The sequence below is a fragment of the Pseudopodoces humilis genome, chromosome 2 (genome assembly GCF_049639895.1).
Source record: "Pseudopodoces humilis isolate 2021_Gansu_Grassland_sample_001 chromosome 2, ASM4963989v1, whole genome shotgun sequence".
Classification (NCBI taxonomy): domain Eukaryota; kingdom Metazoa; phylum Chordata; class Aves; order Passeriformes; family Paridae; genus Pseudopodoces; species Pseudopodoces humilis.
In genome coordinates this window covers 85,688,971-85,715,701 of record NC_142201.1, presented here as the reverse complement: position 1 = coordinate 85,715,701, position 26,731 = coordinate 85,688,971, and the positions used below count along the sequence as shown (strand labels likewise).

At 47.9% G+C, this 26,731-nt stretch overlaps 2 protein-coding genes across 4 annotated transcripts in view; one reads left to right on the top strand and one right to left on the bottom strand.

Moving 5' to 3' along the window:
- The window catches only part of A2M (alpha-2-macroglobulin), a 29,720-nt gene extending 16,414 nt beyond the window's left edge, over window positions 1-13,306 (top strand). Inside the window, exons 18-36 of the mRNA XM_005531012.3 lie at window positions 449-557; window positions 873-1,101; window positions 1,370-1,496; window positions 2,129-2,250; window positions 3,496-3,547; window positions 4,057-4,140; window positions 4,526-4,702; window positions 5,192-5,276; window positions 6,440-6,596; window positions 6,899-6,973; window positions 7,226-7,391; window positions 8,188-8,411; window positions 8,772-8,990; window positions 9,375-9,502; window positions 9,835-9,925; window positions 11,154-11,222; window positions 11,642-11,744; window positions 12,302-12,343; window positions 13,130-13,306. Coding sequence (XP_005531069.2) covers window positions 449-557; window positions 873-1,101; window positions 1,370-1,496; window positions 2,129-2,250; window positions 3,496-3,547; window positions 4,057-4,140; window positions 4,526-4,702; window positions 5,192-5,276; window positions 6,440-6,596; window positions 6,899-6,973; window positions 7,226-7,391; window positions 8,188-8,411; window positions 8,772-8,990; window positions 9,375-9,502; window positions 9,835-9,925; window positions 11,154-11,222; window positions 11,642-11,744; window positions 12,302-12,343; window positions 13,130-13,155 — 2,285 coding nt within the window. The 3' untranslated portion in view covers window positions 13,156-13,306. The remainder of the gene's footprint in view (window positions 1-448; window positions 558-872; window positions 1,102-1,369; window positions 1,497-2,128; window positions 2,251-3,495; window positions 3,548-4,056; window positions 4,141-4,525; window positions 4,703-5,191; window positions 5,277-6,439; window positions 6,597-6,898; window positions 6,974-7,225; window positions 7,392-8,187; window positions 8,412-8,771; window positions 8,991-9,374; window positions 9,503-9,834; window positions 9,926-11,153; window positions 11,223-11,641; window positions 11,745-12,301; window positions 12,344-13,129) is intronic.
- A 1,760-nt stretch (window positions 13,307-15,066) lies between these two features.
- Window positions 15,067-26,731, bottom strand: part of LOC102100027 (alpha-2-macroglobulin) — a 36,652-nt gene continuing 24,987 nt past the window's right edge. For all 3 annotated transcript variants that reach the window (XM_005531036.3, XM_088051580.1, XM_014259758.2), the window contains exons 23-36: window positions 26,199-26,282; window positions 25,914-26,090; window positions 24,926-25,010; window positions 24,585-24,741; window positions 24,230-24,304; window positions 21,941-22,106; window positions 20,921-21,144; window positions 20,342-20,560; window positions 19,830-19,957; window positions 19,407-19,497; window positions 18,762-18,836; window positions 18,236-18,338; window positions 17,637-17,678; window positions 15,067-16,196 (exon numbers count right to left, since the gene is read on the bottom strand). In XM_005531036.3, coding sequence (XP_005531093.3) covers window positions 16,171-16,196; window positions 17,637-17,678; window positions 18,236-18,338; window positions 18,762-18,836; window positions 19,407-19,497; window positions 19,830-19,957; window positions 20,342-20,560; window positions 20,921-21,144; window positions 21,941-22,106; window positions 24,230-24,304; window positions 24,585-24,741; window positions 24,926-25,010; window positions 25,914-26,090; window positions 26,199-26,282 — 1,652 coding nt within the window. In that variant the 3' untranslated portion in view covers window positions 15,067-16,170. The remainder of the gene's footprint in view (window positions 16,197-17,636; window positions 17,679-18,235; window positions 18,339-18,761; window positions 18,837-19,406; window positions 19,498-19,829; window positions 19,958-20,341; window positions 20,561-20,920; window positions 21,145-21,940; window positions 22,107-24,229; window positions 24,305-24,584; window positions 24,742-24,925; window positions 25,011-25,913; window positions 26,091-26,198; window positions 26,283-26,731) is intronic.

Genomic DNA, 26,731 nt, shown 5'->3' with positions numbered 1-26,731 from the left:
AGTTCTTGAGGAGGCCATAGCTTTGCCAGGAAGTTGGTACTCTCAGTCACAATGACCCTACAAAAAACACTTCAACAGAGGGATGTTCCATTGGCCTGATTTGAATAGAGAAGAACATCACCTCAAGGCTGCACCTGAAAGTGAAAAGGCTGCTTTTGTAGAAGGTCCTAAATAGATTTTTGCTCAAAATTCTTTTTTTAAGCTTGTAAAGTACTGGCTTCCAAACTTTGAGGGCTTCTGGAGACCAATAGAAAATAATGGAAGGCTAGCTTTTCTTGCCAATAAGCCCTGGCCCTGAAACTCCACTGTGGTTGGTACCATAGCTCACTACAGCCACAAGCATCTGCTTCTGATTGACAGTTTCTCAGACTGAAGCATGATGCTGATATAAGTTTTGCTTGTTTGGAATTATCAGTAGTTGATTTCTTTTTCATCTCACCACATTCAGACATTCTGGCTGAGACAGCTTCTGCACAGTTAAGCACTCCCAAAGAGGTGACAGAGACAGTCCGAAAGTATTTCCCAGAAACCTGGATTTGGAGTTTAGTACCTATAAGGTGAGAACCTTGGGCTAGCTCATTCCTTATAATAAAACTGGGCTTATAATGTGAAAGCATGCATCCCAAAGTGTTTGTCCTTCACTGTTTGCAGAGACCATTTGGCTATCCTCTGTGACAAAATTACTTTCAGCCATAGTTAGGTTTGTCCAAGGAGTGGACTGGAAGAAGATGTAGAGTTGTCCTGCAGTAGCGAATGTACTGTACCCCATCACTGATGATGGAAATACTGTTCAGTAGGCCAAAAGGGGTACAGGTAGTCACCAAAGTGCTGTAAAATTGATCCATCTGTCCTTGCTGTCTGTGCTTTACCAGCCCTGAGGGAAAAGCTGATCTGGAAGTGACCATCCCTGACACCATCACTGAGTGGAAAGCCAATGCATTCTGCACTTCAGCAGACACAGGCTTTGGCCTGTCCCCGACAGTGTCCCTCAGAGCTTTCCAGCCCTTCTTTGTCGAGCTCACCATGCCCTACTCTGTAGTGCGTGGGGAGTCCTTCACGCTGAAAGCCACCGTGTTCAACTACCTGCCTGCCTGCATCAGGGTAAGGGAGGTTGAAATTGTTCTCTGTAGCTGTGTACCTTCTTGTGCACCCTTGCCTTCACCTAGCCTTCTTACCTTATCTCTCAGTAGCCCTAGACCCTTTGCCCCTGACATTTTATGTTATTTCTCCTATATACTCCAAATGCAGAACCCACAACTCCAGTTCCCTGCTCCTTTGCTACTGAAGAAATAGCTATTGCTGTGTCTTCCTAGCTCCCTGTCTCTCATGCTCACCCTTTTTTAATTGTACCTCTCTCTACAACTGGCAGGTCAGTGTGACTCTGGCTCAGTCTACTCATTTCTTGGCTACTCTGGTGGAAAAAGAGGAAGAATCTCATTGTCTCTGTGAGAATGTGAGGAAAACCGTGGCTTGGCTGGTGACTCCCAAATCTCTAGGTAAAGGTCTCAAGGTGCTGAAAACTGCAGGAAGGGTTTCTTTGTGTTGTTCTCCCTGTTCAGTATTGGATATTAGAGCAATGCTTTTTTCCTGGGAAGTACTTCAGTTGAGTGTGTCTGATCTGGGGGACAAAGACTGATACTTGGGAGGAAAAGACTGGGGGATTCACAGGGTCCAAGTGTGTGTCTGGCATCCCACGCAGCACCATCAAGCCTTATAGCCCTTGGACAGCATCTCCTGAGGCCAGAGACATTTCTGGCCATCAGAGATGTTCTGTTAGCTCCATTCCTCCCAGAGATGAGATGTCTTCCCCATGCAATCTTCACACTTTGTTTTCACTGTTGGTGTGGTAGCAGCTGTGCTGTGCCTGCAGAGCAGCACTGTGCTGAACAGCAGTGAGGCTGGTCACACTGTGATGTCCTAGGTTCTGTAAAAGAGTCCCCAAAATAGAGCCACCTTTCAATGACAGCACAGCTTGTGTAGAGAGCTTGGCTTTTGTGGGAAAGAAGCAGGGCCCAGGTGTGACAGAAATCTCCATCCATGAGCCTGCAAGTTGAAACTCCTGAAAGTAGCAGTGAATCCCATTGCCTGGCTCTGCCTGGCAGGGCTGACTGACTCCTGTTTTCTCCAGGGCAGGTGGAGTTCTCAGTTACCACTGAGGCCCTAGAGAACCAGCAGCCCTGTGGGAACTACATTGTGGAGACCCCGGAGAAAGGGCAGAAGGACACGGTCATCAGGCAGCTGCTGGTGGAGGTACGTGGGCTCGGGGAAGGGAGGACTGGGCTTTCCTATGGGCTTTAGCTTACACAGTGATACAATTGGATGGGATGCTAGATAATCTCATCTAGCTCCCTTTCTTGTTAAAGGTTGGACCAGATGATCTTTTGAGATCCCTTCTAACCTGGTCTGGTCTGTGATTTTATGGGATCACTATGCAGCATGGCAATATGATGGCTTTACATTATCTTTGACAGGGCTGCATAAAGACTTCAGCTTAAAAATGTGCCTTGTGTCTCCTGGTACAATAAACTTTCCCTGTCTTCTACTGTAACAGGGCTCCTACTGCAATCCATCCTTCCCTTTAGCTCCCATCTGTTACCTACTATTTCAATACACTGTCTTTACAGCTTCTCTCCTTCTGACATACCCCCAGTAAATGTGCCAGTCAGCACATGCTGCCTCTCAGCTAATTGAGTGGCCAAGCAAACTGCCTCTTTAGCTGAGTGTTTTGCAATTATGGTTTGGTAACATAGGCTGGCACCAGGATGAAGGTGAGTGATTCACAAGCACCTATGGGAATTTGATGACTGTAGAGAAATCCCCTTGAACTTACACATGAAAGCACGTTGAAATTTTACAGCTTACCCACTTCCTGTGGCAGGAAGGGTTGCTGATGTGATGTGGAACACAAGGAAATACTATGTGGCAGTATTGGATAGCCTTTGTAGGAAATTGCTAGTTTATTATATCCTGAGGGTGGTAATCTGGCAGTTAGGTTCTATGTTCTGAGCTTTCCTCTGTATCATAAAACTCCCCTAATGGTTTGCCTACCACATCATATGCTATCAGTAGTGTCACCAGGTACTAGAGTGTACTACATCCTCCCTTTCCATTGTTAACATACACAATTTTTTTCCCTAAAGCATCTGCAGCATTACAATAAACAACACTTCAGACTTCAGCACAGCTCTCTGTAATGCTGCAGTCCCTTTGCCACAAGTATGTTAAGTGTCCCTCACTGTGTACAGTAGTTGCAGGTCATCCATTTGATGGTCCTGCAATGTTCTCCTCTCCTTTTCCTGTCCTTCTTCCACACACAATATCAGTCACTTGCTTAAATTATTTCAGAGATCTGTATTTCAGGGAATGTTTGTGACTGCTTCTTCTTCAGTTCCCTCACTTTTCTTTTTACATATTCCTCTGTCCTTGTGAGGATTCCTGTCTGTTTCCTGTCTCACTAATTTCTCACCTCTCTTGTTTTCCTTCATCCCATACAAGCCTGAAGGAGTTGAGAAGGAAGCAACTCAGAATTCTGTGCTCTGTGTAAAAGGTAAAGCCCACTCTTTGCACACTCTCTGTTTGCTCCTGTGTGGTTTGATGGGTGGGATGTTGGAGGCCTGCCTCTATCATATTCCATGTAGTGTGACATTTTTTGGGTAGTCAAAACATGTACTATTGGTAAGGAGTTAGAGCCATAAGACAGAAGAAAGTCCTAAAGAATTGGCCATCCTGCCTAAGCATCAGGGTATGAGCTAGGACAGATTTAGCATGGATGTTTGCATAAAGTTTGCTCTTTTTAGTTCTGGCACTGGAGTTAAAAGTGCTCTAGTTTTCTTGCACACTCAGGAGGAAGCTGTAGGCACATGATCTGCAGTGCCTAAAAGTGGCTGGGAGTGGTTTCAAGCAGAGATTGCATTACAGCCAGGGAAATATGAAGTAACTGAAATCAAGGCATTTCTAATAGGAAGAGTTCCTATTGTTTCACTGAGGCCTCCTCCCCTTTCATTAGTTGTTTCTTGGAACTGCACTGAAGCTGTTTGGGTCTTTTTTCTTTCTCAGGAGTGCCTGTGAAAGAGGAGTTTTCCCTGTTGCTACCTGAAAATGTGGTACAAGACTCAGGCAGAGCATATTTCTCAGTGCTGGGTGAGATAACAGCCTGACAGAAGAACCATGTGCTGTTTCTGACTCCTGTGTTGACCTCTTACTTCACAGCTTTTTCTCTTGGTTTTTAGCACAGCTCATTCTTTTCTTTAATCTCTTCTGTACTGAGCACTTCCCATTCTGTTTGTGCTATTCCTTTTCCCTTTCTGCAAGGCTTTTTTCTCAGTCTTCTTACAATGCCCTAACCTTTCTCTCATTTCCCTTTTTCCTTTTCTCTGCTGTTCTGTTTTATTCCAGAATCTTTATCAATCCAGATTATCTTTTGTTCTTCTCTGATACCTCCTGCATCTGTCATTCAGCAGCTTCCTCTGATTCTGATAGCCAGCCCTAAATATTGTTAACATCCCTCTGGTATCCTCCTCCCCAGGTGACATCATGGGCACTGCCATGCAGAACCTGCACCAGCTCCTCCAGATGCCCTTTGGCTGTGGGGAGCAGAACATGGTCCTGTTTGCACCCAACATCTACGTCCTGGACTATCTGAACAAGACAGGGCAGCTGAATGAGGAGATCAAATCCAAGGCCACTGGATACTTAGTGAGCGGTGAGCTGGGACATGGCTTTTGCTTCTGCTTTGGCTTTCTTCTAGATCCTGCCTGGGGTGGGTCTGTCAAATGCTGGCCAGATGTTGAAAGAGGTCTTCTCTCATACACAGATGGTCTCTGCTGCATGCCTGAGGGGGCCCGTTGCTGCTTTTCTCTTTATTATTTTGTGTTGCTTAAACATTACTGTACCTGATAATTACAAGCACTTTTCTCATGGGGTGGCAATGCCATGTGGAGTTGTCACTGCTGCAGTGACTCATTCATTGTCATCTGTAGGACCTGTCATCCTTCTGAAGAAAGGCAGGTGTTGCTTTTCCTCATGCACAACAAGCAATGCATGGAGGTGGGGATGTACCAGCACTTCATATTGGATAGGACTGACCTATGCCTCTCTCATTTGCTTTTACTGATGGAACTGTTTTTCTATTTCCCCACCCCACAGCAGACTCTTTCTTGAATCTGAATCCTGCCTTATCTTTCCATTGCAGGTTATCAGAGGCAGCTGAGCTACAAGCACCAAGATGGCTCTTACAGTACCTTTGGACAACGTTATGGCCAACCAGGAAATACCTGGTGAGATTTCAATGCCACCTATGCTTCTCTTTCTCACCCACACATTTATAATAAATACTGCCTGACAGTAAATAGGAAATGCTGTTGTAGACCAGCAGGTTTTCCAGAGCTGGTGTGATCCCTATGCTGCCTCCTTCTTAATAAATAGGCTACATCAGCCAGCTATATGGCTGAAGTGCCTCCTCCCACCAGCATGTTCCTCACAGACAAAAAGGAAATAGAGATAAATTGGGGAAGAAGGGAGCAGGGATTTAACACCCTGACTGAGGAAGGCTGAAAAGTTGCAGTGGCAGCTCTTCTAGACTAGCATCTGCTGAAAAGTCTGCTGGAAAAGATGGTTCCATATGGAAACATATGAGGAAACACAAGTGGAAAGGTTGATAATTCAGGAGCAGTGCTGAATGGTTTTTTTTCAAGTGTTTGTATGCTACTAAGCAAAGACAGACTGGAGGAGCATGTGTGTTGCCATTCTGACTTACTGAAAAGTTTTGACTTGCTCCTTGTATATCATTGTCATGTGTTTTCAATTTTAAGTAAGGATAATAATGGAAGAACTCATCACCCTCAGTTTGTCTTTAGTTTCTGAAATGGTAATTGGCTTTTGACAGCATGTTGGCTTCTTACCACATGCCTGCTTCTTTTCCTTAACTGCTTGCAACAACTCTTAAAAACACTTTCAATATGTTCTGCTGCTAAAAATTCTAGGGGAGTTCTGGGAAACCCATGAAGTATGGATTTATGGTTTAAGAGATCTACCAGCAGACCATGAGCTTGTGGGAATATAATTATTCTTCCTTGTAATCTTGAGAACTTCCATTATGCATATTTAGCTAATTGGCATGCAATTGCCTATATTTTTCAAAGAATTTTTTTCAAAGACAGATCAACAATCAATATCCTTCAAACTGTAGCCTCAACACAAAGGGATCACAGGGTTTTTTGAGCCAAGTGAGAGGCAAAAATAAGAGACAAAAATCAAAGTGGAAAGCAGTTTTTTGACAGAATTTTTTGAGGTGAGGATATAGTACACATAAGGTCTGACTAATTGTCCCACAGTTCTCCAGCCCTTCTTGCCTGTTTCCAGATAGATGATGTTCACATGGGCCTTGTTAATTCAAATGGGCAACAGGCCTGCTTGAGCACTTTCTTTTTCTCCCTTTCAGGCTCACAGCCTTTGTCCTCAAGTCCTTTGCCCAGGCCCGGCATCACATCTTCATAGAGGAGAAGCACATCCAGGATGCTTTGAACTGGCTGTCCTACAAACAGAAGGAGAACGGCTGTTTCCAGAGTTCTGGGACACTCCTGAACAATGCTATGAAGGTAACAGATTTGCCTGGCTGTTTCTTTGTGAGGCTAGAACTTGGCCATAAGTCAGATGGGGCCAGTTAAGCTTCTTGAGCACATAGGGAGATGGGATATTCCCATGCCAATGGCAAACACTGGGGAGGGAGCCATGAACCATTCTGTACTTATTGGTGATACCTTCACATCAGATGCAAGAGGAAGGAGGCTAGCTGATGGTCTACAATGCACAATAGAGCATTGCTCCCACTGGGGTGGGATAATATTCTCAAGATATGAAGCTGGGTGGGGTCAGCATCTACCTTTGTGTTTCCCTGCAGGGTGGAGTGGACAACGAGGTCACGCTGACGGCCTACATCACTATTGCATTGCTGGAGATTCCCCTGCCTGTGACAGTATGTGTCTGCATCCTAACTTGAGCCAGTTTGCTGTGCCAGTCTATGACCAGAATTTGCTCCAGATTGGAAAAATAACTTGGTTATTGACCCTTGTGATACAAGAACTGTCATTTTTGATATATCTGGGAAACATGGTACCCTACTTGTACAGTGTCCCCATCTGAAAGTTCAGTAGGATGATACGCTTTTAGTAAGGCAAAAGTCTCATTACTCCCCACCCCTCTAATCACTGGCTTTCTCTCCTTCCAGCACTCGGTGGTGCGGAATGCTCTGTTCTGCCTGGAAACAGCAGCCAATCAGGAACAAAACCATGTGTACACCAAGGCACTGCTGGCATACGCCTTTGCCCTGGCAGGGAACAGGGAGAAGCGGAAGGCATTGCTTGACTCACTTGAAAAGGAAGCAGTGAGAAAGGGTGAGTGTTCCTGGTGGGACATGCCTTTCACCAGCCTTACACCTTCCCTTGGTGAAATGGCTTTTGCTGGTGGGGCAATGGCAGCAGGCACTGGCCAGTGTGGGTAGGGAAAGGTGCAGGGAGAGGAAAGCCTTGTGCAAAGGGATTACTTTTTTGAGAAGTCCCTCTCAGGGCCTGGTCCTTCTTCTCTGCCCAGAGGGAGCTGACCAGGAAGCACCAGGCACCATCCCCTTGGTGCTGAGCCCTTGGGTGGCTCTGCTCCCACCTCTCCTCAGCCCACTGCTCTCACCACTCCAGCACTGCTTAGCAAAGGCTTAGCAATGCTCAGGAACATCCCTTCCTTCCAGGCCAAGGGCTCAACATAGAACAAAGGTGACCTTGCAGAGGATATGGCAGGTCAGTCAGAGAAGAGATGGGTGTGCTGAGAGACAAAATGAGCTCACAGGGCATTTTGGAGGCCACAGCACAAGTTCTGAGTTGTCAGGGAACATCCCATAATTCTTTGGAATTATTCTGCCTAAGTCAGGCTGGACAGAGGGTTTGGCCAAGCAGTGAGCAGTAGCCCACAAATGTGAGTGTGGAGTGTGGAGGACAAAGTACTGCATGAGGCTCAGCACTCCCATACTCATTGTAAAGCTGCAAAATACGTAAGCCTGACCCTTCCCGCTTCACCCTTCGTGACTGACATATCTTGGAGGCTCCGTCCTCCCAGCTGGAGCAGCAGCGGCTCAAGAAGCCCCTTGCAATATTTCATAGTAACAATTGCTTGTTGTCTCTGTCCCTGCCTCCTGTGAAGATGGGTCTGTTCACTGGCAGCGGCCTGGCAAGGAGCCCGAGGCTGATCTCCCGTACTATCGCCACCGAGCTCCCTCTGCGGAAGTGGAGATGACGGCCTACGTGCTCCTGGCTCACCTCAGCTCGCAGCCAGCCCCTGCCCAGGAGGAGCTGTCGTTTGCATCCCTTATTGCAAAGTGGATCAGCAGTCAGCAGAATCCCAGTGGAGGCTTCTCCTCCACCCAGGTGAGCTGCTTCCCTCTGGCCACGCCACACATCAAGGTCAGAAGGTGGGACATGTCAGAGAGCCAGGTGGGAGCACAGGAAGTTTTGTCAGGAAGGTGGGAACTGGAGCCCTGCAATAGATCCATGCAGTACCTCCCATGGTTGTCAGGTTCTCCAGAGGCTACAGACAAATATGTCAGGTAGTGCCCCTGGGAAGGGAAATATGCTGGAGCTGCTCTTTCCTTTTGTCTTTTCTTCTTAACACTGGGGAAAGTGAGGCTCCAGGGGAGGGTGCCAGCTGACAGAAAGGGCAGCCTGTGGGAGGACAGGCTGTGGAGAGGCTAATTGTATCCCATGGCTGCTGGGACTCATCTCTTTCAGGACACAGTGGTGGCTCTCCAAGCCTTGTCCCTGTATGGAGCTGCCACCTATGCCAAGAGCGGGGCAGCATCCAAAGTGGCCCTGCGGTCTGGAGGGGATTTCCAGCAAGACTTCCAAGTGGATCCCAGCAACCGGCTGCTGCTGCAGCGCGTGCCCCTTCCCCAGGTGCCAGGGGAGTACAGCGTGGAGGTGTCTGGTGAAGGATGCGTCTACCTGCAGGTGAGGGTGATGGGGACAGCTGGCATCCTGGGAGGGGAGTGCCTGGCCAGGCTGGAGAGGACAGAATCGTAGGAGCATCCAGGTTGGAAAAGAGCCTGAGATCATTGAGTCTAGGTCAGTAGTCAAAAGACTCTAAGGTCATTTAGTCCTTCCATTGAGGTAGAGGAGAATGAAGAACAGAGAGGGGAGAAGTGGGAGGCTGTGGGTAAAGGGAAGAGGACAAAAAGACTAGAGGAATGTGGAGGAGAAAGATTAGGAGAGGAGGGAAGGCTCTGCAGTGTGGAAGAGATGTGAGAAGTGGGCTGGCTGTGTGGGGCGAGGGTCCCCTCTCTCCCCATTGAGCACACACACACACGCTCACACCGAGCTGCTGCTGTCCCCTAGACAAGTCTGAGGTACAACGTGCAGCCCACGCAGGAGAAGGCGCCCTTCCTGCTCCGTGTGTACACAGTCCCAGAGCTGTGTGTGGACTCCAAGGCTCACAAGGTCTTTGACATTGGCATAAATGTCAGGTGAGTCTGTGCTTTGGTCTGAGATTTCCTGTTGAGCCATGGGAGCTGGGGGAGGTCTGGTTGTCCCTGTGGTGAGGCAGTCTGGGAGTGCATCACATTCCTGGGAAGGTGGGCAGGAGGCAGGTGTTCTGTGAGGAGAGGCTCTGGAGGAAGGACTTGTCCTGCTGTGTGCTAGTGAGAGGCTGTGTAGGTGACTAGCAGAACCTGGCACAGCTGGAGAAGAAGGTGCTGCACTGCCTGGCCTTAGTGGGATGCCAAGTGTTATGGAAAAGCTGGAAGTGTGCCCAGCTCTGGGTTGATGTGCACTGAATCTTTGTTGCTTGGTTCCTCAGTTACACAGGGGAGCGCAATGTCTCCAACATGGTGATAGTTGATGTGAAGATGCTGTCAGGATTCATCCCCTTGAAGTCCTCAGTGAGGAAGGTAGGAGCCTGTTTGTTATACAAGCAACATTGAATCATAGGGTCATTACATTTGGAAAACATCTCAATGTCCAACATTCTACTGAATGCCACCATACCGACTTATTACCGTATCACAGAGTTCCCCATCTACTCTTTTTTTTACTTTTCCAGGAATAGTGGCTTCTCCACTTTCCCACAAAGCCTGTTCTAATGCTTAGTCCCTCTTTGAGTGAAGCACTTTTTCCTATTATTCAACATTTATCTCCCCTGCCAACTTGAGGATATCTTCTCTTGTTCTATTACTATTTGCCTGGGAGGAGAGGCTCCCTTGCCTCACTGCAACTTCCTTGCAGGGAGTTGTCGGGAGAAATAAGGTTCCCCCGAGTCTCCTTTTCTTCAGACTAAACAATCTCAGTACCCTCCTTGTAAGACTTACATTCCAGTCCCTTTTCCAGGATCATTGTCTTTCTTTGGAGTTATTCCAAGGTCTGAAGAGAGGGGTCCAAAACTGAGTGCAGAATTCAATGTGCGGCATCACCAGTGCTGAATACGAAGAGGAAAACATCCAGTTTCTTACATCCAAGACACCTTTCAAATGTCTGTAGCAAACGACAAAGTTTCAGATTGATTTTGTCACTGTCATTTGTGCATTTGGCATGTACAATGCTCTCTTTTCACACATGGCTTAAGGCCAGCACAAGGGGAGACGATGTGAGTCTAGGAAAAATAGAATAAGTAATTTTTTCTTTAGACTGATGATGGGCACTTTTATTTTCACTGTGTCCCAACAGCTCCCCATAAACATTGTCTGTGCATAGTACGTTCAAAAATAGTGCTGTTTCCTTTTTCCTGTTACTGATCTAAAAACATAACGTTGTGGCTATTTAGGTGTTGGGTAACTGAGATGCTAAGTAGGTGCATGAACTGGAAAATAAAGGCTATAATGATATGGTGCAAAACTATCAAGCCAGGAGGGACATATTTCCATTTAACTGTTCCATCACTCTGCTTGATCCAGTGCTAAGGCTCTACTGGAGCCAGGCTGTACTTCTTCAGCCAGCCTGGTGAAGGGGAGAGCAGGAGACCATGATACTTGTGTGGCACACCCAGGAGCCAGGTCTGTGCTGCTGATTTAGTTCTCTGGGTACTGCACTATTTCAACCAGAGTACATCTCACCCATGGGGCTGTGCAAGGGGCACGGGGAGGCCACCATCAATTCAGTAACATTGTGGTCTTCTTTCTTCAGCTGGAAGGCCACCCTGTTATTGAGCGCACAGAGCTGAATACCAATCATGTTCTACTATACCTGGAAAAGGTGAGGATGGGGCAGAAACATAGGCATTGGGACTTTTGGCTGCATAGAGCAAAAAATTGGTGACTCAAAACTACCATGGCTCTGCTAAGAATGGGAGTGAATATTTTAGTCTTTTTCTAACTACAAACTCTAACTTTTTAGACTAACTTTTTTTAATGCTACTTCCCTCCCAGCCCTCAGCAGACATTGCCTCCACCCTGGGCACAGATCAGGTTCTGATCTCCCCACCAGCAGAGCCTCCCCGAGGGTGGGAAAGGGTCCCAGGGTTTGCCCCTGCCCCTCAGCCAGTCCTACAGCCCTGTGTCCCCCCTGAGCATGGGTGGCAGGGGAGAGCACGGGGGCCTGGGGTCAGTGCAGAGGCACGGGGGAGCCCCTGCAGTGAAGAGCCCCCCTGAGCCTCTACTGCTTCCCTTCCCCAGCTGGGCAGGGAGAGCCTCAGCTTCTCCTTCACGGTGGAGCGGGACATCCCCGTGCGGGGCCTGAAGCCAGCCCAGGTGAAGGTCTATGACTACTACGAGACAGGTGAGTGCCTGTAGTGCCTGCGGGAGCGAGGAGGGGCACGGGGGCTGTGGGGACCCACAGCTGCCCCCAGCCTGGCACTGCCACCCCAGCCCTGCCTGAGCCCTGGCAGTGCAGAGGGGCTGGGGTGGAGCCGTGGATGCCGGGGGTGCCGTGTTCATTTCTGGCCCTGGAGCGTGGCCGTGCCTGTGCTTCCAGGCAGACCTGCTGCTCCTTGTGCCTCTGCTGTCCTGGCTGCTGTGCCAGGCTGGCAGTGACAGAGCAGTTTGTCCCCACCTCAGCCCAGTGTGCTGGCAGGAGGTGTCTGAGCAGCCCTTGGCTACCCTGGGGTGGAGATGCCCTGGAGATTCCCTGCTGGAGCTGCCTGTGTGGGTGGCTGTGCCTTGCTGCCACTGCCCCCAGACAGGGCTGGCACTGGGGCTGTCCCCACCCCAACTGGAATCTCTGGGGGAAACTGGGATGGTGGCACCAGCCTGCTCTGGGGGCCTGGGAAAAACATGCCCCTGCCAGCAGTGCCAGGGATCATGGCAGCTCACTCTGCCTTCCCTTCTCTTTTCCAGATGAGTTTGCCACACAGGAATACAGTGCTCCCTGCACCACAGGTAGGTGCACATGAACAACTGAGGTGCTCCAGCAGGGACTGTTGCAAGTTGTCTTGAACTATAGTCTTTGTTGATCTTTGTAGACCTGTTTCCTGGGCCTGTGTCTACTCTAAGCATTTTCTTCACTGTGCCTAATGCAGTCCCCATCTCAGTACAGAGCCCAAAACCAATGCTTCCTCCAAACTTCCTCCGTAAGATCTGATACAGCTTTCATTTTCCTTCCCTGAGTATAGCAATCTTAGTGTTACTGCCTTTGTTTGTACAGGGGCAATTGTCTTTTCCTCTGTGTTAGCGTCACTTTATGTAAATAAGTTTCAAGTCTCCCTTGGGATGGAACATCACACTCAGATTTTTGTGTCTCTGCCCTTTTTAGGGCCACATCTGCTATGCTGCAGACACTGAAATGTACTGAGGAATTGTCTCCCAAATACCTTGGTGAAATGTTGATGTTATTCACATCTCTTTAATGAGGACCTCTCAAACTCTTTCCCAGATCAATTTTGCTTTCCAATGGGAAGTGCAGTTGCTGAGAGAGAATGTGTGCTTGGATAGCTCATGTATCTCCAGGATTAATCTGCTTCCCCTCTCTGTAGCATAGATATTTTGAATGTGTCCAGCCATTCCCATTCTGTTACCTGTCTGCAACTAGGCATTTTTAGGTGAAGCAGTTTCTCATAGTTTAACAGGGCTTGAACTCACATAGCCACCAGAACACAGCAATATCCGGGACTCTGGATAACACTCACCAGAATATTTATCTCACTTTGTCCTTTTTCCCACCTCCAGTCAAAGCTGAACAAGGAAATTTCTGAAGAATGCATCTTGTCAGAGCCTTGCTGTATCAGCTCATGTGTCTCTGCCCCTAGAAGATCTTGTTAAGGGAGGGGTATTTAAATGTTAGAGGAGGATGCCTCAGAAGCAAAAAGGAAGGAACACTATAAATAAATTAATTCTTGATACTCATCAGATGTCTTTGGCCTTGTTTTCTGTTATTGTTATGCTTATTTCTGTTCCTATCCATGTCATGGCCTGAGATTTCAATCCAGAGCCATCCATGGCAAGGTGGTGTTTGGGAGCTCCTCAGGAATACCAGAATGCAGACAAGTTTTAGCAGTTGGGAGATTTTTCTCCATCCTTTCCAGCTCTCTAAGGGGAAGACATCATATCTCATCCATGATGCACTGGAAGTTTGTCTCTCTGCTTCTTCAGAGGGTGTTTACTGCAAGGTTGGCCATAAACCTCTGATCACATACTGCCTTTGATTGCACTGTGAAATCACTGCTGTGAGGTGCAAGGATGCTGTGAACCTGTCCAATCTGATCTTTTGCAGTAGCCCAGATAGAAGTGAAGGGAAGACCTGTGTATGTTCCCTTTCTAGCAGTGTCTCCTTGTTTCTAAACAGCTGAAGTGAAATCAGGGAGGGACTGGGACCTTAAGAGTCTCATTCATAGAATTTTTTAGGTTGGAAAAGGCTTTAAGGTCAAATCCTGCCATTAACCCAGCATTGCTCAGTCCACTGATAAACCATGTAGGGTTGCATGGGGTTGTTCTAGGACCCAGCACTTGGCCTCACACCACTGGCCTTGACCTATGGATCCAGCCTGTCCAGATCCCTCTGCAGAGCCTTCCTGCCCTCAGCAGATTAACACTCCTACCCAGCTTGGTGTCTCCTGCAAACTGACTGAGGGTGCCCTTGATCCCCTCAGGTCATTGATAATTAAGCAGGAGCCCCAACACTGAGCCCTGGGGGACCCCACTAGTGACCAGCTGGGTGTAACTCCATTCACCACCTCTCCCTGGGCCTGGCTATCCAGACAGTTTTTTACCAGCAAGGAGTGCACCTCCCCTAGCCACGAGCAGCCAGGCTCTCCAGGAGAATGCTGTGGGAAATTGTGTCAAAGGCTCTACTGAAGTCTGGGTAAACTACATCCCTTATCCATTGAGAAGGTCACCTTGTCATAGAAGGAGATCAGGCTGGTCAAGCAGGACCTGTCTTTCCTAAATCTGTGCTAGCTGGGACTGATCACTGGTTCTCCTGTATGTGGCACATGATGGCACCCAAGATAATCTTAGGCAAAATTTCAACCAAGAACCACTTTATGAGCAAAAACTCCTAGCATTTTTCTTAAGAACTTTATCCTCTTACCCTCAGTGGAGGCCCAGAGATCCCCTCTGGGTTTTCTGAGTAATTTTTAATACTTATTTTTTCTTTTCTCCTTCACAACTAGGCTTAAAATGCTTCAGCAGATTCCCATGGGGAGGATTTGGATTCACATCTTGTAGTTTGGGTTAAACATTTTTCATGTATATTTTCCCAATGTTTATATTTTCTCTGGTCCGGATATCTCACAGGGATGCAAGAGGCAATCAGCCTCATTTCAAGAGATCATATGGCACCATGTGTGTTTTACTTGAATGTTTGTATGTGCAGAGGTGCCTTTCACTCTCCCAGTGTGAGCTTAAGCAAAGACACCTATAAGAGTCCCTCATGTAGCTTGTTTCACAAATACAGACCCTCCTTTCTCTGGAAAAGCAATTGCCTCATGGTAGAAAAAAATAGATGGCTATATTCTAATTCAAAACAAAATGCAATTTAGCTGTATTAGAAATTTTGCTCAGCTATCACTGAAGCTGGTTCATTCCACAGACTCCTCTGAATAGAGATGCTAAAAGTCCTTGACTGTGTAAACCCCAAACATCACAGAAGACAAAGTGACATAATATTAATATCTAGCAAAATAGATGAAGAATTTTATTTGTTCTCAATGACACTGTTTGTACAGGCATATTAAACGAAAAATTGGATGGAAGAGCCAACTGTGCATAGTTTGGATGCACAACATGCCATACCTTACAATAAGCATTTCATGAGAACAAACAGTCACATAAGATTTTTTTGCATTCAAAAGTTAAAACCACAAATTCACAAGACAAAACGAGAAAGGGGGATCATTCCTGGAGGTGTCTAAGAGGCCTGTAGACAGTTTTATCAAAGCACCTATATGATTTAAACGAATGTACCATTTAAACTAGGCTTAGGCAGGTAGGTTAGTGGCAAATGCCATTAGCTGCTCCTTGGGAATCTCCCAGAAGCAGCAGACATGAGATAATGGAAACTTCCACAAGAAGGCTCAAGCTTCAGCTGGAGAACAAGCCACTGTAAGTTAGCAGCTGAAGGCATAAGGCACGCACACATCCCTCCTGACCCCCAGGCACTCTCTGATCGTTGAAGAGGGCAGACTATGTCCCCTCCCACTCTTCTACAAACATGAAACAATCCCAGGAGGGGTGTCTACAGGGAATGTCACAGAGGACGATTTTCATGTAATATTAGTTGATCTTCCATGCTGCATAATGGTGGTAGGCATGGATAGGCCTCTGCAGAGACCAGTTCAGTAGAGGTTATGGTTTGTAAGCCAGGGGAGAGAAATTTTTCCCAAGAACTACCTATCCTGCTCCATTGATTAGACTGCATCTCAGATGATAAGTTCAGAGAACATAACACAGAGACAGATATATTAGAAGGGCTGACCCCCACTTACATCATTCTGCCCTCTTTTTTTCCCTCACTTGTTAGCCTTATTTCCCTGCACACAAGCATTGTTAGATGGGTTACACTTTAACCTAAGAAGCCAGGGAGATTAAAGCTATGGCTGAAAGATGAGCAGGAAAAATCAGAAGTGGAAACAAACTGTTCAAAAACAATCGGTGAGTACAGTTAATTTATTTGTAAAGTTCACTTTCCATTCCATGTAGTCATTATTAATCTGTCACACTCTGTGGTGGTGGTGGCGAGGCAGGCAGGTTCCTGCATCTGGGAGTGTTCTTCAGTCATTTCCCTGGTCTACTTCCTCTGCAAGGATGAAAGAAGATGGGAGGGAACAGAAGTCAGACAGATATATCCATCTGCTTTCTAAGGCTGAGAGACAGAGGGGGCAAGATGTGGATGTGGAAGCCAGGTTGTGTGGGAAGCACAGTACAGGACAGAGAGCTGCTGTTTTACCAGAGTGGAGGGTCATCCACAGCACTCACTACTTGTGTCACCTTTGAGGTACTGTGAGGTTGAGAGAGGGCTGAAATTCTCCCTGATCCACTGGGAGAGAGAAGCAGAGTGGGATTTGTCACGACCAAAACGTACACAGGGGCACAGTGCAAGCAGGCAAGGCTGGTCAGTGTAGCAGTGAGACATGATCTGTTTATTTCTCTGCAAAACATTGAAGAAATATCCTGCACTCCTACTATACAGGGCAGGGAACGAAGCTTGACAACTGGGATCTGCCTTTTAGTCAGTGCAGGCCACCTTTGTACATTTAGACTAGTGGATGAGCCTCTTAGGTAGCAGTTTCCCATCAACCTTTCCAAAGAAGATAAAAATTTCTGCATTTTAACAGAACTGGGGAAAAGTAGCCTAGAATCTAAGGTTTCCCCATGAGTCTCACACTGGACAACCAGACCACATCAAAATACCCTTTGGAAATGTTTTACTGTCCACTCAGTGTTTGGACTTATGCACATGTTTCCATGAAGGGAGGCTGTAGGTCCAGAATTAGCAGAAAACCATTGCACCTATGGACACAGTCCAAATTAACAAGCAGTATGGAATTGAAGTGTAGGAATTCAGATTATTTTCTACTTTTTCAGATAAAAACACAAAAGGAGATAAATGCCACCATTTACTACCAGCAAAAGGCAAAGCTTTTGCCTTCTCCAAGTCCAAATCACTTTTTGTCTGTTCTCAGGTGTCACAGTCATCAGGTCCTGTGAAAAACCTTTTCCCAGGAACTCTGCTTTCCAGAAGCCTCCATATTCCAAACACCTGGAACTGGGCAATTGATGGAAAGCAAAACCTGCCACCCTTTGTGCAGTATAGGACAGGAGAAATAACCTTGGTCAGAGCTTTTTATAGAAGCTCCTAAATTACCTGTGCTCCTAAACCAAATACACATGGCCTTGCATTGCAGAGAACACCCCAAAGATGACTGTATTCTGTCCTGCCAGCTCAGACTCCAAATCAAGACTCAAGGCTGGCTACCCAGGGCCATGAGGCACAGCTGCCTCCTGAGAAACCCTGGGGCAGCAGGAACCTAAGCAGGAAGCAGCTGTTCCTCCAGACAAACCAAAGGCAAACTTTCCATCTCTGTAACTCCCATGCTCTCTGATTTATATCCAAGATCTGTGCCCGTAAGTTGGGCCAATGTCATCCAAATTCAAACAGGAAGAGACGAGCACTGGCTGGATGACCAAAAATACAATGAAGAAGTTGTGGAGAGCAGTGAAGGAAGCAGTACCCTACCTGTGGTGCAGGGAGCACTGTATTCCTGTGTGGCAAACTCATCTGGAAAAGAGAAGGGAAGGCAGAGTGAGCTGCCATGATCCCTGGCACTGCTGGCAGGGGCATGTTTTTCCCAGGCCCCCAGAGCAGGCTGGTGCCACCATCCCAGTTTCCCCCAGAGATTCCAGTTGGGGTGGGGACAGCCCCAGTGCCAGCCCTGTCTGGGGGCAGTGGCAGCAAGGCACAGCCACCCACACAGGCAGCTCCAGCAGGGAATCTCCAGGGCATCTCCACCCCAGGGTAGCCAAGGGCTGCTCAGACACCTCCTGCCAGCACACTGGGCTGAGGTGGGGACAAACTGCTCTGTCACTGCCAGCCTGGCACAGCAGCCAGGACAGCAGAGGCACAAGGAGCAGCAGGTCTGCCTGGAAGCACAGGCACGGCCACGCTCCAGGGCCAGAAATGAACACGGCACCCCCGGCATCCACGGCTCCACCCCAGCCCCTCTGCACTGCCAGGGCTCAGGCAGGGCTGGGGTGGCAGTGCCAGGCTGGGGGCAGCTGTGGGTCCCCACAGCCCCCGTGCCCCTCCTCGCTCCCGCAGGCACTACAGGCACTCACCTGTCTCGTAGTAGTCATAGACCTTCACCTGGGCTGGCTTCAGGCCCCGCACGGGGATGTCCCGCTCCACCGTGAAGGAGAAGCTGAGGCTCTCCCTGCCCAGCTGGGGAAGGGAAGCAGTAGAGGCTCAGGGGGGCTCTTCACTGCAGGGGCTCCCCCGTGCCTCTGCACTGACCCCAGGCCCCCGTGCTCTCCCCTGCCACCCATGCTCAGGGGGGACACAGGGCTGTAGGACTGGCTGAGGGGCAGGGGCAAACCCTGGGACCCTTTCCCACCCTCGGGGAGGCTCTGCTGGTGGGGAGATCAGAACCTGATCTGTGCCCAGGGTGGAGGCAATGTCTGCTGAGGGCTGGGAGAGAGTTGTCCCCTATGAGACTGCCAAGGTGAGTGATTTGTTTATGCTCTGTGATTACAAGCCCGGAGATGTCAGCAATTGACCCACCCCCAGTTTGTGCTATCTTGTGCTATTGCCACTGTGCTGTAGAGCTCAGCACGTGCCCCACAGCAGCCCTGGGTTCATCCTCACCTGCTCGATGTACAGCAAAACGTGGTTTGTGTTCACTTCTGTTCGCTGGATCTGGTGAAACCGTGTGTTTGAGAGCTGGAAAAAGGAGTTGTGGAGGAGGTTGATGATCTGAAGGGAAGTTAGTAAATCCTCCTGAGTTTCTCCCCACCACTAAAGGCTCACTATGTAGGTGCTGAGAAGTAAAGCACAGGAAGTGCACTTCCCAGAGGACTTGTCAAACACTCTGGTATGAAGCCCCACGTACTAAGTCTCCTCCCAACTCCCACCATCTCAGGCTCTTTCACCTTCTTGACACAAAAATTGAATAAGGGACCAGAATTGTCATGGCTGTCATGTATCTCCCAAGGCCCCCGAGTCCCTGATACTAGATCTCATGGTGTCCTTCCAGCTTTCGATCTGGGGCTAAACAGCACATATAACTGCAAGCTACCACAAGAGCTTGAGGAGAGGGAAGGGAATGCTGCTGCTGGCATCCCTCATTCACCCCTACTCCAGAGCTGAGGGGTGGAAGATCTGGAGGAAAAGATGGACAGGTCTAAGAGAGAGAAGATACAAGGAAAATAATTAAATGCTAATTTAAATAATGAAATTGATGCCCTAATTAAGGACAAATATCTTCAAGAAATGCTTCACACAACACCCTACCTTCCTCACTGAGGACTTCAAGGGGACGAATCCTGACAGCATCTTCACATCAACTATCACCATGTTGGAGACATTGCGCTCCCCTGTGTAACTGAGGAACCAAGCAACAAAGATTCAGTGCACATCAACCCAGAGCTGGGCACACTTCCAGCTTTTCCATAACACTTGGCACCCCACTAAGGCCAGGCAGTGCAGCACCTTCTTCTCCAGCTGTGCCAGGTTCTGCTAGTCACCTACACAGCCTCTCACTAGCACACAGCAGGACAAGTCCTTCCTCCAGAGCCTCTCCTCACAGAACACCTGCCTCCTGCCCACCTTCCCAGGAATGTGATGCACTCCCAGACTGCCTCACCACAGGGACAACCAGACCTCCCCCAGCTCCCATGGCTCAACAGGAAATCTCAGACCAAAGCACAGACTCACCTGACATTTATGCCAATGTCAAAGACCTTATGAGCCTTGGAGTCCACACACAGCTCTGGGACTGTGTACACACGGAGCAGGAAGGGCGCCTTCTCCTGCGTGGGCTGCACGTTGTACCTCAGACTTGTCTAGGGGACAGCAGCAGCTCGGTGTGAGCGTGTGTGTGTGTGCTCAATGGGGAGAGAGGGGACCCTCGCCCCACACAGCCAGCCCACTTCTCACAGCTCTTCCACACTGCAGAGCCTTCCTTCCTCTCCTAATCTTTCTCCTCCACATTCCTCTAGTCTTTCTGTCCTCTTCCCTTTACCCACAGCCTCCCACTTCTCCCCTCTCTGTTCTTCATTCTCCTCTACCTCAATGGAAGGACTAAATGACCTTAGAGTCTTTTGACTACTGACCTAGACTCAATGATCTCAGGCTCTTTTCCAACCTGGATGCTCCTACGATTCTGTCCTCTCCAGCCTGGCCAGGCACTCCCCTCCCAGGATGCCAGCTGTCCCCATCACCCTCACCTGCAGGTAGACGCATCCTTCACCAGACACCTCCACGCTGTACTCCCCTGGCACCTGGGGAAGGGGCACGCGCTGCAGCAGCAGCCGGTTGCTGGGATCCACTTGGAAGTCTTGCTGGAAATCCCCTCCAGACCGCAGGGCCACTTTGGATGCTGCCCCGCTCTTGGCATAGGTGGCAGCTCCATACAGGGACAAGGCTTGGAGAGCCACCACTGTGTCCTGAAAGAGATGAGTCCCAGCAGCCATGGGATACAATTAGCCTCTCCACAGCCTGTCCTCCCACAGGCTGCCCTTTCTGTCAGCTGGCACCCTCCCCTGGAGCCTCACTTTCCCCAGTGTTAAGAAGAAAAGACAAAAGGAAAGAGCAGCTCCAGCATATTTCCCTTCCCAGGGGCACTACCTGACATATTTGTCTGTAGCCTCTGGAGAACCTGACAACCATGGGAGGTACTGCATGGATCTATTGCAGGGCTCCAGTTCCCACCTTCCTGACAAAACTTCCTGTGCTCCCACCTGGCTCTCTGACATGTCCCACCTTCTGACCTTGATGTGTGGCGTGGCCAGAGGGAAGCAGCTCACCTGGGTGGAGGAGAAGCCTCCACTGGGATTCTGCTGACTGCTGATCCACTTTGCAATAAGGGATGCAAACGACAGCTCCTCCTGGGCAGGGGCTGGCTGCGAGCTGAGGTGAGCCAGGAGCACGTAGGCCGTCATCTCCACTTCCGCAGAGGGAGCTCGGTGGCGATAGTACGGGAGATCAGCCTCGGGCTCCTTGCCAGGCCGCTGCCAGTGAACAGACCCGTCTTCACAGGAGGCAGGGACAGAGACAACAAGCAATTGTTACTATGAAATATTGCAAGGGGCTTCTTGAGCCGCTGCCGCTCCAGCTGGGAGGACGGAGCCTCCAAGATATGTCAGTCACGAAGGGTGAAGTGGGAAGGGTCAGGCTTACGTATTTTGCAGCTTTACAATGAGTATGGGAGTGCTGAGCCTCATGCAGTACTTTGTCCTCCACACTCCACACTCACATTTGTGGGCTACTGCTCACTGCTTGGCCAAACCCTCTGTCCAGCCTGACTTAGGCAGAATAATTCCAAAGAATTATGGGATGTTCCCTGACAACTCAGAACTTGTGCTGTGGCCTCCAAAATGCCCTGTGAGCTCATTTTTTCTCTCAGCACACCCATCTCTTCTCTGACTGACCTGCCATATCCTCTGCAAGGTCACCTTTGTTCTATGTTGAGCCCTTGGCCTGGAAGGAAGGGATGTTCCTGAGCATTGCTAAGCCTTTGCTAAGCAGTGCTGGAGTGGTGAGAGCAGTGGGCTGAGGAGAGGTGGGAGCAGAGCCACCCAAGGGCTCAGCACCAAGGGGATGGTGCCTGGTGCTTCCTGGTCAGCTCCCTCTGGGCAGAGAAGAAGGACCAGGCCCTGAGAGGGACTTCTCAAAAAAGTAATCCCTTTGCACAAGGCTTTCCTCTCCCTGCACCTTTCCCTACCCACACTGGCCAGTGCCTGCTGCCATTGCCCCACCAGCAAAAGCCATTTCACCAAGGGAAGGTGTAAGGCTGGTGAAAGGCATGTCCCACCAGGAACACTCACCCTTTCTCACTGCTTCCTTTTCAAGTGAGTCAAGCAATGCCTTCCGCTTCTCCCTGTTCCCTGCCAGGGCAAAGGCGTATGCCAGCAGTGCCTTGGTGTACACATGGTTTTGTTCCTGATTGGCTGCTGTTTCCAGGCAGAACAGAGCATTCCGCACCACCGAGTGCTGGAAGGAGAGAGAGGCTGAACTGGAGGTTATCATAGTGAGCTCCATCTTAGAACAACAGGAATAGGGATGGTACCTGTGGATCCTTACTACTCTCTTACTACTACTCTTACTACATCCTACTCTCTGGCCTTATAAAGATTTTACCATTGAAGAATATATAATTAATTCCAGAACTAATAATTCTCAGAAGAAATGGGCAGCCAAAGGCTGTTCTTTTTCTTGAATCTAATTTTTTAAATATGTCTTGTTGTAATGGTTTTTCCGAGTTTGATTTCAAGACTGTGAAGCAGGGCTCCAATCCTTCTTCCTTGAGAAGAACTGGCCTGATTGTGTTGTGGAGTAAGAGGAGTTCTCTGAAATATTTCTTTGCTTTAAGCATACTAAATACTTGCTTTCTTCCTGCAGCTATTATCCTGAGACTCTTCTGTGCTTTCACCCTATGCTCTATCCTTTCCTTTTAGTTTTTTTCCCCTTTTCCAGGGCATTTTGAAAAAATTTCACTTGCTGGAAATAATGTAGATTCTAGTTTGGTGGTGAACTCTGCACAAGATAAAGAAGTGTGTTGTTTTGTATTTTCTACAATGTTTTTTGTAATGTTCACATTAGCAATTCAAGTATTGGTTTAAGAGTGCAATCACTACAGTTAAGTAAAATGTAGCTACTTTACATGATGTTATGACTAACAGACACTGTTATGCCACAACCTTTCAGCAAGACACGACTACTCCTCATTTGTGATGGAAAAGCTGCTATAAAATTGAAAAAGTAGCTCTGCAGGGGGAGTATGCCATGACCTGAAAGCTAACACCACATTTACAGCTTAATAAAGGGTCTAGAAGGAAAAGACATATTTTTCTGTTGCTCTGTGCTTTGACTTTAACTGTGCGTGTACTGGAAGATGAAATAATTTGTGATCCCTTTTGAAGAAGCAGTTTTAAGCAGGTTTTAAGAAAGCAAAGAATAAAACCAAATTTGGTTGTCTATGCCTACTACTGTTTGTAAGGTAAATGCTGGGGAGGAGTGCAGTCTAATGGCAGGATGTGACAGTAGACATACATGCTAAGGACAGTGCTATTAAGGTTTTTATGAGGGTTTAATATGGCCTATTTTACTTATAGAAATACTCTGTGTGAGCCTTAATTATTTAAGGACTGTGCTAATCTTAGTTTAACTTGAAATGCTCCCATATCCCACTCAGATTGTGACAAACCCCTTCTGTCACATTCAGTGGCAGTTTTGGACTCAGACAGGGAGCTGGAAAACATCCTCACTATCCAATACAGTTCTGCCTGAGAGCTTGGTTTCTAAACACAACATATAACAAAGAAAGAATGATCTCCTAGTGAAGTTAGTGCCATCCATGTCACCTTACTGACAAAATAATTCCTTCTGCTTGTTCTTGCTCACACTAAAAAAACTTCAGACACAGAACAGTCCCTACTACGTTTGGAGCAGAGGGATTGCAACAGCCTGGCAACCACACTGGCTCAGCAATCCTTCTGCTGTGATTCATACCCCAGTTTCACCTGCACCACCACCTTGCCTCAAAGTGAGTGGGTCAGAATGACCAAACCCACACTGCTCTTAAGTAGGCCACAGGCTTTTCATAGTGCCATGATGGTATTCCCTATAGGTATACCTTATTCTTCAAGCATTAAGGATGGGGATTTCCCATCTAGAAGAAGTAGAGAAAATGACAATGAATTCCTGAGTGTGCCATCCTTTTTTACAGACCTGTGGTGTTGTATCCGCCCAATAGGTCCAAGAATGGTTCAACAGTATTGTACTATGCTAAGAAACAAAAGGAAATTTCTGTAGGTGTAGAAAACCTATTTGGCTCACTTTAAAGAATCAAATATCACTTAACCCACTGTCAATGCAAGCTGTATGGAGCAAATCCACTAAAGAACTCAGAAAAATGTTAAGTGAAATGTGTATATGGGATGGGACAGGGGAGGAAAATGGAGGAAGATGTTCCTTCAGTCTAGGCTTAAATGGAAAGACTATTCAGACAGGATTTCTTCTTTCCAAAGGTAAAGGGACCTGATAATCTGGGTGTGGGGACACTAGTCGGGCAGGTTAGTACCATCTGTGGCTCAGGTTGGGGTGCAGACACGTACGGTTACAGGCAGAGGAATCTCCAGCAGTGCAATAGTGATGTAGGCTGCCAGTGTGATCTCGTCATTCACTCCACCCTGCAGGGAAACACAAAAGGACTTGTTGATCCCTCACAGTGCCACTAGCTTCTCTCTGTGCTACACATCTACATCCTGCAGGGACAAATTCTCCCTGGCCTCCTTTTCATGCTGAGTCCTTCAGAAGATGTTGCTGACTTCTTCCTGCTCCTGTGATAGCCCACATATATAACTCCTCATTCCTTCCCACACCCCAAGTGCTGAAGTTACTCTGTCAGTGCCAGAGTGACTTATGGTCAAGTTCCAGCCTGACAAAACCCACGTGGAGCCAACACTTTACCTTCATAGCGTTGTTCAGGAGTGTCCCAGAGCTGCGGAAACATCCATTCTCCTTTTGCTTTTGAGTAAGCCAGTTCAAAGCATCCTGGATGTGCTTCTCCTCTATGAAGATGTAAGGCCGGGCCTGGGCAAAGGACTTGAGGACAAAGGCTGTGAGCCTAAAAGTGATAGAGGGAACCAAGACATCCTGAGTAGTCCCTGTATCAATCAGAGGTCATAGGACCCATTTAACTTCATCTCCACCTCCATTCCAAATTTCACAATGGACAAGTACAAGAATACACTGAGGAATGAGAGGACATGAGGAGCAGGAAGGAAAAGCCAGAGGTGCTGAAGTCTTACCAGGTATTTCCAGCTTGCCCATAACGTGGCCCAAAGGTGCTGTAAGAACCATCCCGGTGTTTGTATTTCAATTGCCTCTGATACCCTGAAATGAAGAGTGAAAATATATTTCAGTTTCCACAGTGCTTTTCAAGGAGTCATGCAAAGGAAATGCAGCAGACATGGGACACACTGTCCCCCTTGGCTATGGCACAAATATGTACTAATGTAATACTGCTTCTCAGTATTACAAAGGAAGTTCAGGGAAATCCCCAGCTCTGAATATCTCTATTCTTGTGCTCTTCCTCTCTCTGAAAACACCTGGAAACTGACTATCTGCAGTCATTGCTGCTCTCTGCCCAAGTCTTCATGAGGAGGCAAATGCCTCCCAGACTTGAGACAGGTGAGAGAGTGGTTCCCAGAGGAGAGCTGATTAAAAATGTGACTCTTACACACGATAGGAATGCAGAAAACAGGATACTTTTCTCTGGAAGAAATGCAATTTTCCTGCAAAAATTTTCCTGCAAAAATACTGAGTCGCAACAGCCCCTTGCTTGTTGGCAGATGCTCATCGTGTGTATATGTACTGTTGTGTCTGTCATCATGCCCTAGCTAATGTGGTAAAATTCTGCCCCAGTCAAAGATGAACAATACTTTCTACACCTCAATCCCAAGGAGAATTCAAGATCTACATAAGCAGCTGCCATGATTAATGGTAATAGTCTGATTTATGTATTTCATATAACTCTTTTCTTATGAAGAGAAATCCTGAGTTATTGCCAGCCCTGGACGTTTTCTGTGTTCTTGTTTGGATGCTGTTGTCTCTCATCCTCTACCTCCAACTCAGTTGAGTATAGGATTCCTTCTTACAGATACTGTATTGTATAGCCCTAACCTGCCAGTACCTGCTCCCTTCTAGAGACAGCCTCCAACAGATCATCCAGGCCAGTGGCCAACAGTGTCCTTACCCAGTAGCCAAGGGAAGGGATGAACAAAGGCAAAAGCTCACCGCTCACTAAGTACCCAGTGGCCTTGGATTTGACCTCTTCACTCAGCTGTCCTGTCTTGTTCAGATAGTCCAGGACGTAGATGTTGGGTGCAAACAGGACCATGTTCTGCTCCCCACAGCCGAAGGGCATCTGGAGGAGCTGGTGCAGGTTCTGCATGGCAGTGCCCATGATGTCACCTGGGCAAGGGGACAATTAACAGTGTGTGAATTGGCCATTAGGCTGAGAACAGCCTGAAGGGCAGTGTTCCAAAATAGTATGTGACACTTCAAGGAGGTTTCACTTACCTAGCACTGAGAAATATGCTCTGGCTGAGTCATCCACCACAGTCTCTGGGAGAACCAAGGAGACTCTCTCTGACACTGACTCTTCTGGGATAAAAAGCAGATAAATTTGGTTACAATTCCAGATGGATCTACAATGCATGGGTAGCAGCTATCCATGGGTGAGACACTATCCCTTGAAGAAGAGTTTCCTGACTTAAACAAATCCATTCATCTGTAATTTTATTGATGAAGTTTCCCATCCTGCAAGCTTTGTATTGGGCCTGCAATACCCTCACATGCAGATTTCATGGACTTCTATGTGGCAACATTCAACCAGCCTTGACTGACACCTTTTCCAGCCTAATTTTCTGGCATTTTCTGCTTTGGTGGGCAGACCTGGCTTACTGCAGAGTCTGGTTTGTGATTTTACATCTGTTAAATGAAAGGTGTTAGAGATAACTCCATCAAATCCCAAATACTCTCTCCTTGCATTGACCTGGCCAGACTAATTTCCTAAAAGATGTGCTCCTCCCTCTCTAATTGCAGACATTATT